Consider the following 16,093-nt stretch of genomic DNA (forward strand, 5'->3'; position numbering starts at 1 on the left):
GCCCAGACGATCATAAGCTTTGCATCGAGATCCTTTCACGCTCTCCTGTTAGAGATCTTATGCTTGGGGCCAGCCCTGTTGCAGGCGAGTGCCCCAGCCTTTGGGCTAACTGATTAAAGCCTGTGGCTGCCCTCTGTGTTTCTCAGGCTCTCAGACTGTGAAAATGTTTTCTCTGTTCCAGAATCATCTTCCCGTGTTTGATTCTTCGGTTTGTTTTAAGTTTGTGTAAGAGGGATGTTTTTCAGGACATCATAGGAAATGCAGCAATGTTCAAAGACTCAGAGGTAAATGTTTAATTTTAGATGGTGTTGGGTACCAAACTGGTAAGCGTTGTGGAAGAGTGAAACTCCACGTAGTGAGCATGTTCTGCATGTATAATCCCTGGCTCCTATCCTTTGTGTTGCCTCTGAGCCATACCACGTTGGCAGTAACATCCTTCCTCCAATATGGCCCATCCTGTAATGTTTGCGCTTTGTACTTTGTTTTCATCTGCTGAGACAGCTGCCTCTTTGGGTTTTGCTCAGCGTTCTCCAACTGTAAAGAACTTCCTAAACAATCTCCAGCAAAGGAAGGGTTGTGGAGTTGTTGTTTTAACTTGCCGTCCCCAAGGAGCATTTCTTGCTGTTGTTTGTTTTTCTTTAACAATCCATTTCAATAGACATTGCTGTTCTGGTTCTGATTTTTAACGCTGCTAAAAGTTGCCCAACAATGCCCGCCCTGTTCTCTGATCATACATTCAGACATTACGCCTATCTTCGGGACAGTCTCTCTCATCTGGTCCCTCCATTAAGAGTAAGTTGAACCACTTTGGTTTGCACTTTGCCGCTCTTATGAATATTGGTGGTCTCTTCCATGTCTGTCTGTGTGTAACGCTTCAATTCTAGAAGTTTTTTCTCCCAAGCACCAACCGATTAGATATTGAAATGTACATTAAGTAAGGAGAGCCAAATATAAATTGTTACAAAAATGTGGGAGAATAATAACATTATTAATATCAGGTGGGAATAGCACATGGTTTGCTGGTTAGGAAACAAAATACTAGGAGGGCAGGAGTCCTGGGAGTTTTCTGTAGCTCTGACTCTGTGGGGAAGGGGAGCTTAGCCTTCGCAGATCTTCCAACATTTGACTTGTGTCCTACCTAAATGGTTTACTCATGGGTGAGATGTGTTCCTTGCTGCTTTGGAGCATGTTTTTCCTGCATGGAAGTACAGGTTGGTTGTAAGTCTTACTACAGCTCAAAAAATGAATAGCCATTGGCGTGGTCTTGGACTTCCCTTGACTTCATGGTGTCACAGTAGATGAGAAAGATGTTTCCCTCAAAGGGATGTTGAAGTTTAACCTGAAGATGTCTAGCTGCAAGTGGATTATAAAATGGAGAGTATTAACTAAGAAAGATAAAAGATGTAGACTTGAAATCCTTGATATAAGTTTTGAATTTGAGAACTAAATCAGAGCTCTCAATTGGTAGTTGTTAAATAATGCGGCAGCATTTTGCAGTGTTGTTACTTGTGTTAGACTTTTCTGTATGCATGTGTTTCTTCTTGCTTAGTTGCCAGGTAGAAAGCTGGTGTCCTCCCCTGTCTCTCCCAGTATTACACCACATGAAGATCCTTCCCAGCAGTTCTTGCATCAGAGCCTGGAGAGAGTTTACAACCTTCAGCACCTTGACCCGCAGGGCATACAGGAGCTGCTGGAATTTACCATCCGGTAAGGTGGCAAGCTGACCTGTTCATGGGAAGATTGGTTAGGATTCCCAGTTTCTCTGAAACAGGTGCTTTGCTTCTGAATATCTGTGTTGTACTTCGCCATCGGGCACTTAGTCTGAGCCTTCTTCTAGAGAGCATTGTGATAAAACGGCATTCATGGCCTGTTTGAAACAAAACTGATGGTCTCAGCTCTGGCTCCACCCCACTGAATAATCAGCTTGTGTTTTGAGGGATTATCTTTTCAGAGCATGGTAAGAGTGAGGTAAGGGTGCTCTTGGACTGTTCTCTTATGGTAAAATACACTTCCAGTTTTTATGGATGACAGCCTTGTGTTCTCTGTCCCTCTATGAGTCCCTCATTTTGATCGTGTTATTTTTAATATATGTGCACAGCGGTTTTTGTTTCGTTTGTGTGGGAAGAGAGAGGTTGTCCCCTTGGCTCTTCCAGTTTCCACATCCTGCGGCCTTCCATTCAGCACAAGAGGACCTGCTTCTGGTGCTTTGTTGGGTTCTTAGCGCCAGTCCCGCTTATAAAGGACTTTGGCATTCTTCATCAGAAAATCAGAGATTTTTCTGGAACAGACAATATTATTGCATGTTGCTGTCTGCTGTTGTGTAGATAAGGGTGTACGGTATGGCTTCTGAATGTGGCTTTTATGCTGCCTCTTCCATTTCATCTCTGGACTGATTTACACAAACAAAACACTTGAAAAGGATCCTTTCAATATGATTCCTCTGCTTGGAAAGAGAAAAAGAGCTTTATTGTGAGAATTAGAAAAACAATCTAAAATGCTTTGTTTGGAATATGGAATTCCAAAAAGCTTTATTTTTTCCCTTCCTTCAAAATAGCTGCCTCTTCTGTATGTGTAGCTGTAAATCGCTTTCACACCCACCTGCAGTGGAGAATAAACAGTGTGCTCCTCACTAAAAACCCAACTGTGAAAACTATATGTTTGTCTTCAGCTGTTTTGAAGCTACTGTGTGCAGCCTAAAACATAGTCTCAAAGCATTTAATGCACTAAACACTTGAAACAGGTGATCTCTTGGCAGAGCATCCAGAATCTTACAGGCACGATGAAGGTCTGGTAACCTCGCAGACTCTGAATGTTTTCAATTTTGAGTGTAGGAATCATGTTGGAGATGGCTCTGTGTGTACTTATATGCAGTAAAGGACAGTAATGCTTTGGAGTTGATGGAAATTATTAGCTTGGCTTTTTTCCTGCTGGGATCACCACCCAGGAACCATACTAAACCAGCTGCTGTTTTCCAGTCTTAAGAGAAGGGAGGATTTAAGACAAAACCAAAAAAAAAGTGTTAAACTCTTGCAGAGGGCAAGAGTTTCTTGCACCAACAGTTTGGTTGCTGAGAGGAGAGGGATAGAAGAAGCTCACAGCAGTGAATTCTGCGGTGGGACATAACCCCCTCCTCCTTTATCATTATTGTCATCAGGGGAAGTAGAGCAGACCTCATGGAGCTGGTGTCTACTTGGGACTTACATTTCTAACCACGCTCAAGACTGACACTCTTCCCCCAGGCTCTGCAGCTGAAACTGCAAGACAGGCTTTTTAGCAAATTGGTCTTTGTGGTTTAGTTTCTCCATCTATACAACAGGAATTTTTTTTGTCTTGCAGGGATGTTGAAATCTGTTTAAGATTTGTAAGGAAATAGAATTAGTGGAATTGGGAACCGTAGAAGACTGGGAAACAGAATATCTGCCTAGCTGTTAGCTGAGGGATGACATCCTGTTCCCCATTAGTGTGTTGTGATGCATTAAGTATGACATGGGAATTAAGCACCCAGGAATCTCTTCTTTTCTCTCTGGGAAAAGATTAAATGGAGTCACTATGTAGGGCTCAGGCTGGCTCTACTGTTGTTGCATTGAAAGAAGGCACAGCTCCTCTGTTTGGGAGAGATTTTCTTTGGCTGCCAATTATATGGGTAATCTCCTGGATGTTTTTGAATGTGTCAGTGCTCAGCAACCTTCTAGTTTGGCAGAGTCAAAGTTTCAGAATTGCATCATAAATGCAAAGATATATCTGAAATAAACAAAAGGAAAGGGTCATCTGAAGAAAAAACATTTTTTTTAATAATATCGTAGGAAACATGGAAGTAGAGTGACAATTTTAGTACACTTTGGATCAAAGCAAAATACAGAGAAGAACAGAGATGTTGAATCCACATCATCCAACCTATTTTCGGTTCTATCACAAAAAATGAGTTTGTTTTTTTTCTTAATACACACTTTTGATTTTAAAACTTGTCTAAGAGTAGAGAACTAAAGCCTTTTTGGGTTCCATTAACTATCTTTTTTTTTTCTGTGAAGTTAAAAGCTACTTGTATTGCTGTATGATTTACAAGAAATACTTAGACCAGACAGCACACAACAGCTACTTCGGCAAATATCAGTACCTCAGATTTCAGCTTGTTTTAAAAAGGCAGCTATATTTCAAATATGCTTGGTTGCGTGAGCCCGACATGTTCCAAACAACCTTTCCTAGGCAACATGAATAGTTAGATTTCCCAGCAGTGTAACACAAATGGGTCGTTAGCTGCTGTAGAAGTCTGGAGTGTTTTAAGTTAAATCTGGAATTGCTACGCTGTATGGTTCCCATAGGGCTGCGGAGTAATGTGGGTTGACAGACTTACTGCTTCCACTGCTGTGCTCATGTCAGCCTCCAGGAAGAAAGGAGATGCCAAGTCTCAAGGTGCAAACTGTTTTGTAGTGCGTGTTTTGCTATTGTTTCTGGTGCTCGTTCTAAGGATAAGAAAAAGCAAGATGCAGAAATAGCTGGCTTCGTCGTTGCTGTTGCTGCGTTCTGAGTGCGTTTAGGTTAATGGTTTTTTTTCCTTTTTTTTTCCGCATGCTTCAGTGATCTTCAGAGGCTTGGAGAACTGCAGTCAGAACTTGGCTTCGTTGTTGCTGTTGCTGCGTTCTGAGTGCATTTAGGTTAATGGTTTTTTTTTCCTTTTTTTTTCCGCATGCTTCAGTGATCTTCAGAGGCTTGGAGAACTGCAGTCAGAACTGGCAGGGATGGCAGATTTCACTGCAACTTACCTTCAGTGTCAGCTGCTCCTCATCAAGGTTTGACTTCATCTGGGTTTTTTTGGGCTGTTCTTCAAAGATGCCCCCAGTCCATCTTAGCCGTGCACTTTCATGTTTTGGTGAAAGTGCTGAAAAGTGATGTTTGCGCTGATGTATGATGAAAGCGCAGGTTCCATGGATTTCTGATATTACTGCTTCCCTTCTGTGGCAAATAATTTATGCAGTAACTTTGCCAATGAGTACACCAGTGCAGATCTCTGCTGTTGTACCTAGGGCTGATGTTGGTTCATGTGCATTTTGCCAGTGCAGACTTTATTTTCTGACAGAAATCACAATGGAGGCAACTACTCTGTAGCCTTTTATGTTACGAGAGTAACTTTTCTTTGCTAGCGGCCACTGGAATGCTTTTTGCTAAACTGCTGCTATAAGCAGAGTTTTTATAGACAATGTTTTGTAGACAGCTTTTTTGGCACCAGTGCCAAAGGAATTCTTTAGACTTGCTTGAGCAGAATATCAGTCATGCTTTCTTTTACAGTGCTGGAATGACCTATCTGTTTGGTATTAGCAGATGAAGTGGTTACTTCGACACCATGGCACAACCCTTTTAAAAGTCAGCTTCTTGCCATAAATAGGAACTAATTTTTTGCTTCCCTTCTCAAGCTATCAACTGGCAATAGTATTTAGGTTAGTCTCCTGGCGTTCTTTTGGTGTTTGAATGTAATTTATACACATGTAAAGCAAGAACTAAAGTAAGCAACAAACAGGTTTCCAGAAGGGACTCAATAAAAGCTTTGTTATGTAAAACCAAGAAGGGATTTCAGTTTCTTCGCTAAATGCATGGCTGCCAGTTGGCGTATCTCATGGCAGCCCTCAAATCTTTGGAATACATTTATCACCCAAAGAGGGTATTTTAGGTGAGCGGTGTTACAGTTCAGTACATTCCTAGCTAAATCCAAAACTTTTTCCAAAGCAAAATGTGCTATCCAGGCAGAGGACCAGCATTTGGAGGTGGCTTTGTTACCCTTCTCCAGGGTTTGGCTGGAGTGAGCCAGCGTAGGTTAGCTGAGAGAACAATGGCTTGTCTATCTGGCAAAGAGGAGTGCTCTGTTTGGAAGAAGGGGGTAAACGCTGCACCAGCCGTGCTTGGCTGGAGCTGTAGAACAGAGAGTACATCAGTGATGTAGAGGAGTCAGTAATGTGGCTGAAATGAAAAGTAACTCTTAATATCATACAATTAGAAATTCTGATATGGCAGAGAGAACCTCAATGTCAGAGCAGCTCTTTTCAGTAGATTTCTTTCCAATTGCTTCTTTCCCCAACAGAAAGAAGCTGTTGGGGGGAAAAAGTAGCTTCATTTCTCAGCCTCTTGAGGCTCAAAAGTTTCCAGACCTTTAAAGGCTCTACATACCGTGTGATTTTAGGGGTAGTTAGCTGGGATTCTGAGGCCAGCCTCGGTGAAGGATGTAGTCTGTATGTTCTTGAGCTTTGGCTACAGCCAGCTTTGTGTATAGTTGTATCTAAGGACAAGTAGCTTCAAAAAGGAAGCAGTGATATAAATTCTAGTCAAGCTTTCATAATTTTTTTAAACATAAATCGAAAAGCAAATAGGGTGTGGTTGGGTGCTTGGTTTTTTTTTTAATATGATATCGGTAGCTGATTTACACTCAGTATTCTTAGTAACTCCAGGACCTTTGGTGGGGTGTAGACTGTCAACAGGAAAGTTCAGAAATATGACTGTGTAGGTGTATTTCTAGGGACAGTTATTGTTTCCACTTTCTGCCTGCAACCTGAGATTCCCCTGGTCTTGGTCTCAGGGAGGTAATGAAGCAGTGCGCTATTTTTTTTCTAATAAGTGACTTCATTCTGCATAAAGTTCTCCTTAAAAAGTACTGAAGAGTTTGAATTCGAGACTGGCTGAGCCATAGTTTTGTTAATATTATTCTCAATTTCTGTTTTATATTCTATAGTTTTTTAGGTCTCTCTGTGTAGTTATAGAACAGTACATATTTTGGAGGCCTTGGTTCTCTGTGTTGTATTTAAAAGCACAAAAGAAAACTTTGGCCTGCTTTTTCAACCAACCTGCTGGTGTACAGCCAAGAGACAGGGCATCTTCCTGCTCCCAAGTCCATCTAGCACAGCATTATAATGTTTAGACTGAACTGGGTATTTATCATCATTTCATGGTTTTCTTCTGTAGGCCTTGCAGGAGAAGCTGTGGAATGTGGCAGCTCCTCTCTACCTGAAACAGAACGCGTTAGCATCTGCTGCAGCAAAACAGGTGAGGTAGAAGTAGCTGGGTCTGTGTGGAGGCAAGTCCTCGGATACGAGCCCTTCCTTGGCCGTGCAATAATAATATGCTTCTGACCTTCCACTGCTGTAGTCTGTCCAAGTAAATCTTAGTTCCCCAAAGTGGAGTAATTTCTCTCATCTTCAAAAGATGAGTGACGAGTGGTGGAGGTTCATGACAACTGTAAAAACGCAAACATCACACCCGTCTTCCAGAAGAGCAAGAAGGAAGATCCAGAAAACTGTGGGCTGCTTGGCCTCACCTCACTCCTGGGGAAGGTTATGGACCAACTCCTCTTAAAAGCCATTTCTAAACAAGTGAAGGTCAACAAGGTGATTGGGAACAGCCCAAATGCATTTCCCAAGGGCAGACTGGGGGTACTGGTGGATGAAAAGCTGGACATGAGCTGGACATGTGCGCTCGCAGCCCAGAAAGCCAACCGTGTCCTGGGCCGCATCACAAGAAGCGTGGCCAGCAGGCCAAGGGAGGTGATTCTGCCCCTCTGCTCTGCTCTGGTGAGACCCCCCCTGCAGTGCTGCGTCCAGCTCCGGAGCCCTCAGCACAGGAAAGACATGGACCTGTGGCAGCAGGTCCAGAGGAGGCCACAAAAATGATCAGAGGGCTGGAACACCTCTGCTATAAGGAAAGGCTGAGAGAGTTGGGGTTGTTTAGGCTGGAGGAGAGAAGGCTCTGGGAGACCTTATTGTGGCCTTTCAATACTTAAAGGGGGCTTATAAGAAAGATGGGGACAGACTTGTTAGCAGGGCCTGTTGCGACAGGACAAGGGGGAATGGTTTTAAACTAAAAGAGGGGAGATTCAGACTAGATATAAAGAAGAAATTTTTTACGATGAGGGTGGTGAAACACTGGCACAGGTTGCCCAGAGAGGTAGATGCCTCATCCTTGGAAACATTCCAGGTCGGGTTGGACAGGACTCTGAGCAACCTGATCTAGTTGAAGATGTCCCTGTCCACAGCAGGGGGGTTGGACTAGATGGTCTTTAAAGGTCCCTTCCAACCCAAACTATTCTATGAATCTGTGAAATTATGCCTGACCAACATCATTGCTCTCTATGATGAGGGGACTGGTGCTGTGGACAAGGGGAAGTGGATGTCATACCCCTTGACTTTAGTCAAAGCCTTTTACGCAGTCTCCCATCACTTCCTTTTCACCAAACTAGCAGGATTCTGGCTGAGTAAGTGGGTGATAAGGCTCCTCCAAACTGAGGAGCCAGTTGATGTGCTGGAGGGCATGACTGCTGTTCAGGCTGGTCTGGACAGGCTGGGGAAGTGGGATAACAGGAACCTCATAATGCTCAGCATGGGGGAACTTCATGATGTTCAGCATGGGGATCCTGGTGGACAACACGTTGAACACGAGGCAGTAAAGAAGGCCAACTGCATCCTGGGCTAGAGTGCAGCCAGCAGGTCTGGAGAAGTGATCCTTCCCCTCTATTCAGCTCTGGGGAGATCCCATCTGGAGGGCTTTGTTGTGTTTCGGCTTCCCCGGTAGAAAGAAGATGCTGACAAACTGGGGCAAGTTCAGCAGAGGGTCATCAAGGTGGTCAGGGGCTGGAGCACGGATCCAGACTGCTCTGGACAAGACACAATGGACACAAGTTGGAATATGAGAAATTGTGATTAGATACAAGGGGGAAAAAAAAAAAACTCTAAGGGAGATTAAATACTGGAACAGGTTGCCCAGAGAGGTGGGGGGGTTCTCCATCCTTGGAAGTGTTCACAGCTTGATATGGCCCTGAGTAATTGGATCTAATTAGACCTGCTCTGAGCAGGGGACCAGGCTAGATGACCTACAGAGGTCCCACCCAACCTGAGTTTTTCTGATTTGGTGATGTATAAATAATCTGATGCTGGAAAAACTGAAGCTAAGCACTAAGAAAAGGTAAAGGAGAAAGCAAGCTATTAAATCATCTGGAAACGAATCAAGGGTAATAGTAAGTTCATGGATCTGCTGGGAAACTATGCTGACATTTTGAGTCTTTAGTTAATTAAGATGTAATAAGAGGCAGGTACTGCTGTGCATCAAAACCTTCTATGCTGTTGACAGCTGTCCCCAGGGATAGTGGAAACAAAAGCCTATCAGCTTTTAAAATCTTCTCTAATTGAACTGTCTGTCTTGGGTGCCCTTCTCAGTAGCATGTGAACCCCCTGGGAAGTTTTATCTGTTCTGATTGTGAATGTAGAATACTTCCCATCAACGCAAAGTGAGGGAGTATTTCCTATTAAGTAACTTCCAAGTTCTTGGTTTGTGTACAGTCATACTGAACTCAACTGTGTTAATTTGAGTACTTGTCTACTTAAGCCCATCTATTCGACAGATAAAGTACGATGAGTAAAACTGTGCAATGTGCTGTCTAAGCTTTTAACCATGTATCTAAAATAACCCAGAAAGATACTTATCTTGTCATAGCTCCTATCTTTTGCTGCAGTACGTGAAGCATTGTTGAATGTAAAGTTGTTTCCAAGAGAACTTTGGCAAATATAGCTCCAAAAATGTAAACCTGAGCAGGACCGCTGAGGTTGCTCTGTTGTGCTGCTCACGTTTTTGTATTCCAGAGTAGCCAGTGGGAGTCGGTGCGTGCTCTACCCCTTGAAATCTAAAATGCAATGTCAAAATGCAATGTCTAAAATGCAATGTCAAAAGATAGACCGCCGATGGAGGGAGTGCTTGATTTCAGGCCAAGTTTCATGAATTGTTTCTTTAATAGAGCCAAGATAACCTTTTAGTATTAGGAACCACTTTACGCTGTGAAGAATTTCACCAGAAGAATGAGACTTGTGGATTAACGAGTTCCTCAGCATGAGGAGAAATACCAGAATCTTGTGATCATGCTTGTACAAGAGTTTAACAGAGGCTGATGGTTTGTTACCCCTGTGGTGTCTGTCTGACAGATCTTGGAAGAAACTTATAAAATGGAGTTCATGTACAGTGGTGTGGAAAGTAGACAAGTGGTCATTATTCATCACATGAGACTGCAAGCGAAGGCGTTACAGCTTATAGTGACTGCGCGTACCACTAGAGGGTAAGGATGACCCTTCTTAGGGTTAACTGTAAGCTTAGTTTCCTCAAGCTTTGTTTAAAAAACCAGCAAGGATGAATTAGACACACAAAACATCACGACATGCCAATAACCATTTGCTAAACTACTTCAGCATGAAGAGCCGCCTTTTGCCTTTGGTGTAGCTGTAGTGTGGCACAATACTAAATTAGATGACAAAATTATTAGGAAGACATGTTTAGGGGGTTGAGTTCTCTCAGCTGTGAACATATAAATAGGTTAAAAACATAGTAGAGTGTGTCTTAGAGTTGATATTTGGGACCCATTTAAATGAGGGAAAGTCATGTATCAAAGAATGCATAATTGTGTTTGCTTCATTAAGTATTAGTTGCCGAGTTTTTAGCATCAGAAAAAAATTGTCTTTTTGACTGATCTGCAACTAATGTTTGTGTGACTCGGACACAAAATACTCGTGTATGTGTGGCTTAGGTAACACGAGAGGCTCTGTGTGGTTCGTTTTGGCTGTTGAGGTCAATGAAGTTACACATAGGGTTTGGGTGGCTGTAGAATTAGAACTTCATTTGGTGGAGTTAGAGCAAGGTGGTTAGTATCCTAATTTGTTTACTTTTGTTTCGAGTTTGTTGCCATCAATTTACTGTGTTGCCATAGAGGTCCATATTATATTTGCCTCTTAACCTCTTGTTTTGTAGGTGGACAGTTAAATATTTTTCTAGCAGTGGCTTTGGGACCTTAATTAGTGCCTTATGCAAATGATTTTTTTGTGGGAGGGGGTATGGATGTGGGGAGGAAGATGGCAACTAATTTTTTTTTTTTCTCTTGTGGGGAACACCGTTCTGGCCTTAACAGTGTAGGATCTTTTAGTTTTTAGGAGCTTGAACCGGATTCCAAAACACCTAAATGTTTGTAACCATAGAGCCAATTTTCTTTATTCAAAACTAAACCAAGGAATGTTATCTTCTTTACAGAGTAGAACCCCTTTTTGGGATGTGTGAAAAATTCCTACAGGAAGTGGATTCCTTTCAGAGGTGAGAAACTCTGTTGCTTCTTCACTTTATGTTAGAAAGTCCCGTCATTGGGACCAGGGAATATTGTCATCAGGGAATATTCCGTGTGTTTTTCATCTCTTCGCATCTCCCCCTGTTACTGTCCTACATCGGGGACTGCTATCACGAGATAATGATAAAGCAAGAAGTAAACTCCCTTCTAAATGTGGGATCAGTGGAAGAGCTTTCCTGGGAGTATGACAAAAAAGGGAATTTCCCTTTTCTTTATCACAAATTTCTGAACTGTAAATGAGAGAGTGAGTGAACTGTCTACATGCTCAAGTGGGAGTCATCTCGCCCAGGTGTTGACCTTTGCTTTGTAGACCACTGCTTACGAAGCACTCGCCCGGCTCAATGGAGAGGTGCTTCTTTCATCTTATCCTAATACAGATGTCTAAAATACGTCAGATTAGTGATGCCCAGGTTTTTTCTGCCGACTCAGAAGCGAATTGAATAGCTAGCCCAGAGACATAGGTATCCAGAGCTGGCTGAGCAGAATTCCGTCTCTAGTTCTGATTAAATTCCCATTTATTTGTGATCCATATGCTTGGCAGTTGTGGCTGGTTAAGTGGTGAGAAAAGGGAGCCAAATCTACCCATTCCCTAATGTTTAGCTTATTTGGTAGCTAATGACTAGAACTGTTCATTTGCTTTGTATCTGTTCTTTGCACTGAATCTCAGGATCAGCAAAACTCATCACTTTTTCTCAGGAATGTAACTCCTGCAGGCAGTGATGAGTTCCACAAAAGGGAATATGGATGTAGTGGTTTAACCCGGCAGGCAGCTAAACATCACACAGCCGCTCGCTCGCTCCCCCGCCAGTGGGAGGGGGGAGAGAATTGGAAGAGTAAAAAGGAGAACACTTCTGGGCTGAGATAAGAACAGTTTGCTAATTGAAATAAAATGTAATAATAATAATTAATTAATGAAAAGGACGATAACAAAAAGAGAGAGAAATAAAACCCAAGAAAGACAAGTGATGCAAATGGAAAACAATTGCTCACCACCAACCAACTGATGCCCAGCCAGTCCCCAGGCAGCGGGTCCCCCGGCCCGCTTTTCCCTAATTCATTTACAGAGCATGATGTCATATGGTATGGAATATCCCATTGGCCAGTTTGGGTCAGCTACGCTGGCTGTGCCCTGTCCCAGCTTCTTGTGTATCTCCAGCCTTCTCAGTTGGTAGAGCATGAGAAGCTGAAAAGGCCTTGATTCTGTGTAAGTGCTTCTCAGCCGTAACAAAAACATCGCTATATTATCAACACTGTTTTCAGCACAAATCCAAAATACAGCCCTGTACTAGCTACAACAAACAAAATTAACTCTATCCCAGCCAAAACCAGCACACAGGATGATGGTAGATCTCGTCAGTTAGCTGTAAGGTCACCTATAAATGCTCGGACATGTAAAATCCCCATGTCTAGGTTGTGCAGCTTCAGTGTGCCAGATTTTAGCTGCATCCCAGGACAGAGTAGTTGAAATTTGCTGTCTGTGTAGTAGCAGTCATAGGAACACAAGGATGTGTATTCCTGCGCAGCCCTCCTACCATGTGCAGGGGAGAGAGTGATTTTTCTCCACCCTTGCCAAGCTGGTGGTAGAGGCTTCCGTTTATGGATTATGAGTTCTTGTAGAACACCACCAGGATCCTGAAAAAAAAAATCTCACTTCTAGGGCTTTAGGACCTGAAGCTGTTTTGGGCATGTCTGGTATTCCTATCTAGGCTTTATAGACTCAACTGTAGGTGAAGACACAGCCCAACACCGGACTTGACAAGCGGGGAGGAGAGCCTGTTGTTCAAGAGGCTGTTCACCTACAGAAATGGTGCATTTTTTTCACCAAATTGCATGAATATTTACTAGGCTTACGAGTATTTACGAGGCTTACAAAACTGCTAAACACAGCAGGAGTGCTGCTGATAATAACAGAGAAGCCATCAATGACTCAGTCTAACGAAGCATCTTCTGCCTGCAAGGATGTAGGGTAGTAGCCCAATTCTACTTCTCTGTAAAGAACAAGAAATACCAAATGCTCTGCTTGTGAGAGGCTGTTGTCCCAAGCTATAGAATGGATTCTGTTCTCTGTTCTTGACCTCTAGAACTAGCCTTTTTTTTTTTTCCCCTGCTAGTGATTGTAGTTTACTATTAAAATTTCACTCCTCAGATGTAATAAATAATACTCTTATAAATATTGGTAGAGAAAAACCATTCTGGACACTTTGCTGCAGCAAACTCACATATTGGGTGTGTGGGTATGTTAGAACCTGTAATGAGTCAGCTATTTAGTTAGCCAGATGAAAGTGCACAGCATAAAGAATTAGACATATGTATGTCTTCCCTGAGAAGTACCAATTTCAAAAGTTTGCAAGGCAACTGTGGTAGGAATGACTCTTTCGTCCAGCTCTGTTTCTTTGTTGAGACATCGAGACGGAATGCAGAGTAGTGGAATTGCCCGTAGTCTCATTTATTTAGCACTTTTGCTATCTGCATAGCATTATAGCTGCGCATGCAGTCTAAGCGGACAAATCCCTACAGTATCTGGCTCTCATTAATGTGGTGTTGGTGAGCACCTCAGCATTTCTAGATCCTTTTTTGTGAATCCAAATTCCTTTGCCTGCTAGGCTATGTATTTATGAAGGACCTAAGAAGCGATTCCTGCATAGCCCTTGATGTTGTCAGTTTGAGCACGAGGTGTGGTCCCAACATAACTAGCCAAAATCATCTTATCTTATGTATGAGACGTGCATCAGACCAGGAATCTACATATCTAATTCTGTCATAATAACTAAATATAAGGATTAAGTAGCCTCGCTGAAAATAACAATACTGTTGAAAAAAGTATTTGATTTTTAATTTATTCTTAACACAGATGTTTCATCTCTGAGCTCCCACATATGCAAGGCAGTTTTGTAGATAAATTGCTGGACTTAATGCCCAGACTCGTGACATCCAAGCCTTCGGAAGTGGTCAAAATTCTTCAGACAACGCTGCGACAAAGTACCTTCCTCCACCTTCCTCTTCCAGAGCAGGTCAGTTTAACACAGAGAATTAAAATGCAATATTCTTGCAGACTGTCTCAGCATTTGACTAGTTCCTAATATACCATGAAGCTTTTAGGATTCAGGTTTTTTGGTCAGTCCCGAGTGTTATTTCTTCAAAGGCTTTCTTCTTCTTACCTAGCATCCTCAGGACTACTGCTAAAAATACAGAAGACTTAGTAATTCCTGGCAGTATCTGAAAGGATCCACAGTTCATGCACAATTTCTCCGTTAAGAACAGTAATGATTGTCTTTTTTTCTTTCCTCTCCCTGCCTTATTTTTGCCAATTGCTTTGCCCTTAATAGCTCCATAGAGCTACTGCAAATATCATTGAGCCTACTGGTGAATCTGATAATCCTCTGAGGTTTACATCGGGGTTGGTAGTGGCACTGGATGTTGATGCAACTCTGGAACACGTGCAGGATCCCCAAGGAACCGTTAAAGTTCAGGTAAGCAGTCGCTTGATATAAATACAAACAAGATTGCGTCTTAGGGGGAGTTTGTTTAAGAATGTCAATACTTCTAAATTGCAAATAATTATACACTTTATTAGTAACAGTGTTGGATTGCTGTGTTTTGACCACACATTCAGAAACTGGTTTGTATATAGTGCGCTGAGTTGACTTGCGTACAGTTCCTGAGAGTTTGCATTGAGCACTTTGATGCCATTCCGTGTTCCACTCACACTATCCTCTGCTTTCACACGCTCTGGGCACGTTACGGACATGAGCACAAATAAATGCTGGTGAACTTCCAGCTTGTGTAGTGGGAGAAGGAGGAGCAAAAGAAGCTGTTCTATACAGAAATATGCTGTATTTACAACTTAACTTTCTTCCTGCTGCTGAATCACTAGTTTCAGATGCAGCCAAAGAGGTAGGTGTGGTATCTTGCCAAGTAAAATATGCAAGTTCACTGTATAATAACAAAAACCTCTGTTCAAAATGCAGAGGAAGAAGCTGATGTCAGTGTATTTTTTTTTTTCCACCTGTGCTGTGGGTCTGAATGGCCAGTGTGTGGCCATTAAATCTAGGGCAACTAGTCTCCTGGCTCCAAGATAAAGCATGCCTTCTTGCCTTCGGAACTCAAACAGAAAACACCAAAATAACGCACACTGTGCAAATCCTCAGTCCAGTTGTCATTCAGTTGTTTCCTTTTTTTTCCCCCCCCTCCTATAGGTATTATATCCAGATGGACAAGCACAGATAATCCATCCTAAACCAGCTGACTTTCGCAATCCTGGTCCTGGAAGGCACAGGCTGATAACTCAGGTTTACCTGTCACACACAGCCTGGACAGGTAACATTAATGATACAAGTTCATGTGATTGTGTTGCTGCACTTTTCTAAGATAAGTGTGTGTCCTGCTTGATCCCAGTCTCCTGCACTTAAGGCGTACATCCCCACTGTCTTGGGGGCTTTGAGGATCCTTGAGTCTACAGCTGTTGTTGATGCTACCCTTAGTGTTGCTCAGATTTCTGTTCTTGCAGCCTTTGAGCAGGTACGTCTCCCTGGTTGACAGGGCACTACTGCTCCGTAGGTGACTAGAGGGGCTGCTGTCATTGGAGAGAAGGGGCTTGCTACACGCTGGGGGCTTGTGGTGGGTTGACCCTGGCTGGACGCTGGGTGCCCACCAAAACCGCTCTATCACTCACCTCCTCAGCTGGAGAGGGGAGAGAAAATACAATGAAAGGCTTGTGGGTCAAGATAAGGACAGGGAGAGTTTGCCCGTCACGGGCAAAACAGACTCGACTTGGGGAAATCAGTTTAATTTATTACCAATCAAATCAGAGCAGGATAATGAAAAACAAAACCAAATCTCAGAAACATCTTCCCTCCACCCCTCCCTTCTTCCCAGGCTCAACTTCACTCCCGATTTCTCTACCTCCTCCCCGTGAGCAGCACAGGGGAACGGCGAATGGGGGTTGCGGTCAGTTCATCACAC

At 42.9% G+C, this 16,093-nt stretch overlaps 1 protein-coding gene across 1 annotated transcript; it reads left to right on the forward strand.

The window, feature by feature from the left end:
• Nucleotides 1–658: 658 nt before the first annotated feature.
• On the forward strand, nucleotides 659–15,448 carry LOC104071020 (integrator complex subunit 4-like; the record flags this gene model as incomplete). Its single annotated transcript, XM_009581199.1, has 9 exons — nucleotides 659–792; nucleotides 1,550–1,707; nucleotides 4,694–4,787; nucleotides 6,946–7,026; nucleotides 9,948–10,078; nucleotides 11,041–11,100; nucleotides 13,983–14,142; nucleotides 14,458–14,601; nucleotides 15,328–15,448. Coding segments are annotated over 9 exons (1,083 nt in total), but the record flags the coding sequence as incomplete, so codon positions are not given.
• Nucleotides 15,449–16,093: the final 645 nt, after the last annotated feature.

The sequence above is a fragment of the Fulmarus glacialis genome, unplaced genomic scaffold, assembly GCF_000690835.1.
Source record: "Fulmarus glacialis isolate BGI_N327 unplaced genomic scaffold, ASM69083v1 scaffold25337, whole genome shotgun sequence".
Taxonomy (NCBI): Eukaryota; Metazoa; Chordata; class Aves; order Procellariiformes; family Procellariidae; genus Fulmarus; species Fulmarus glacialis.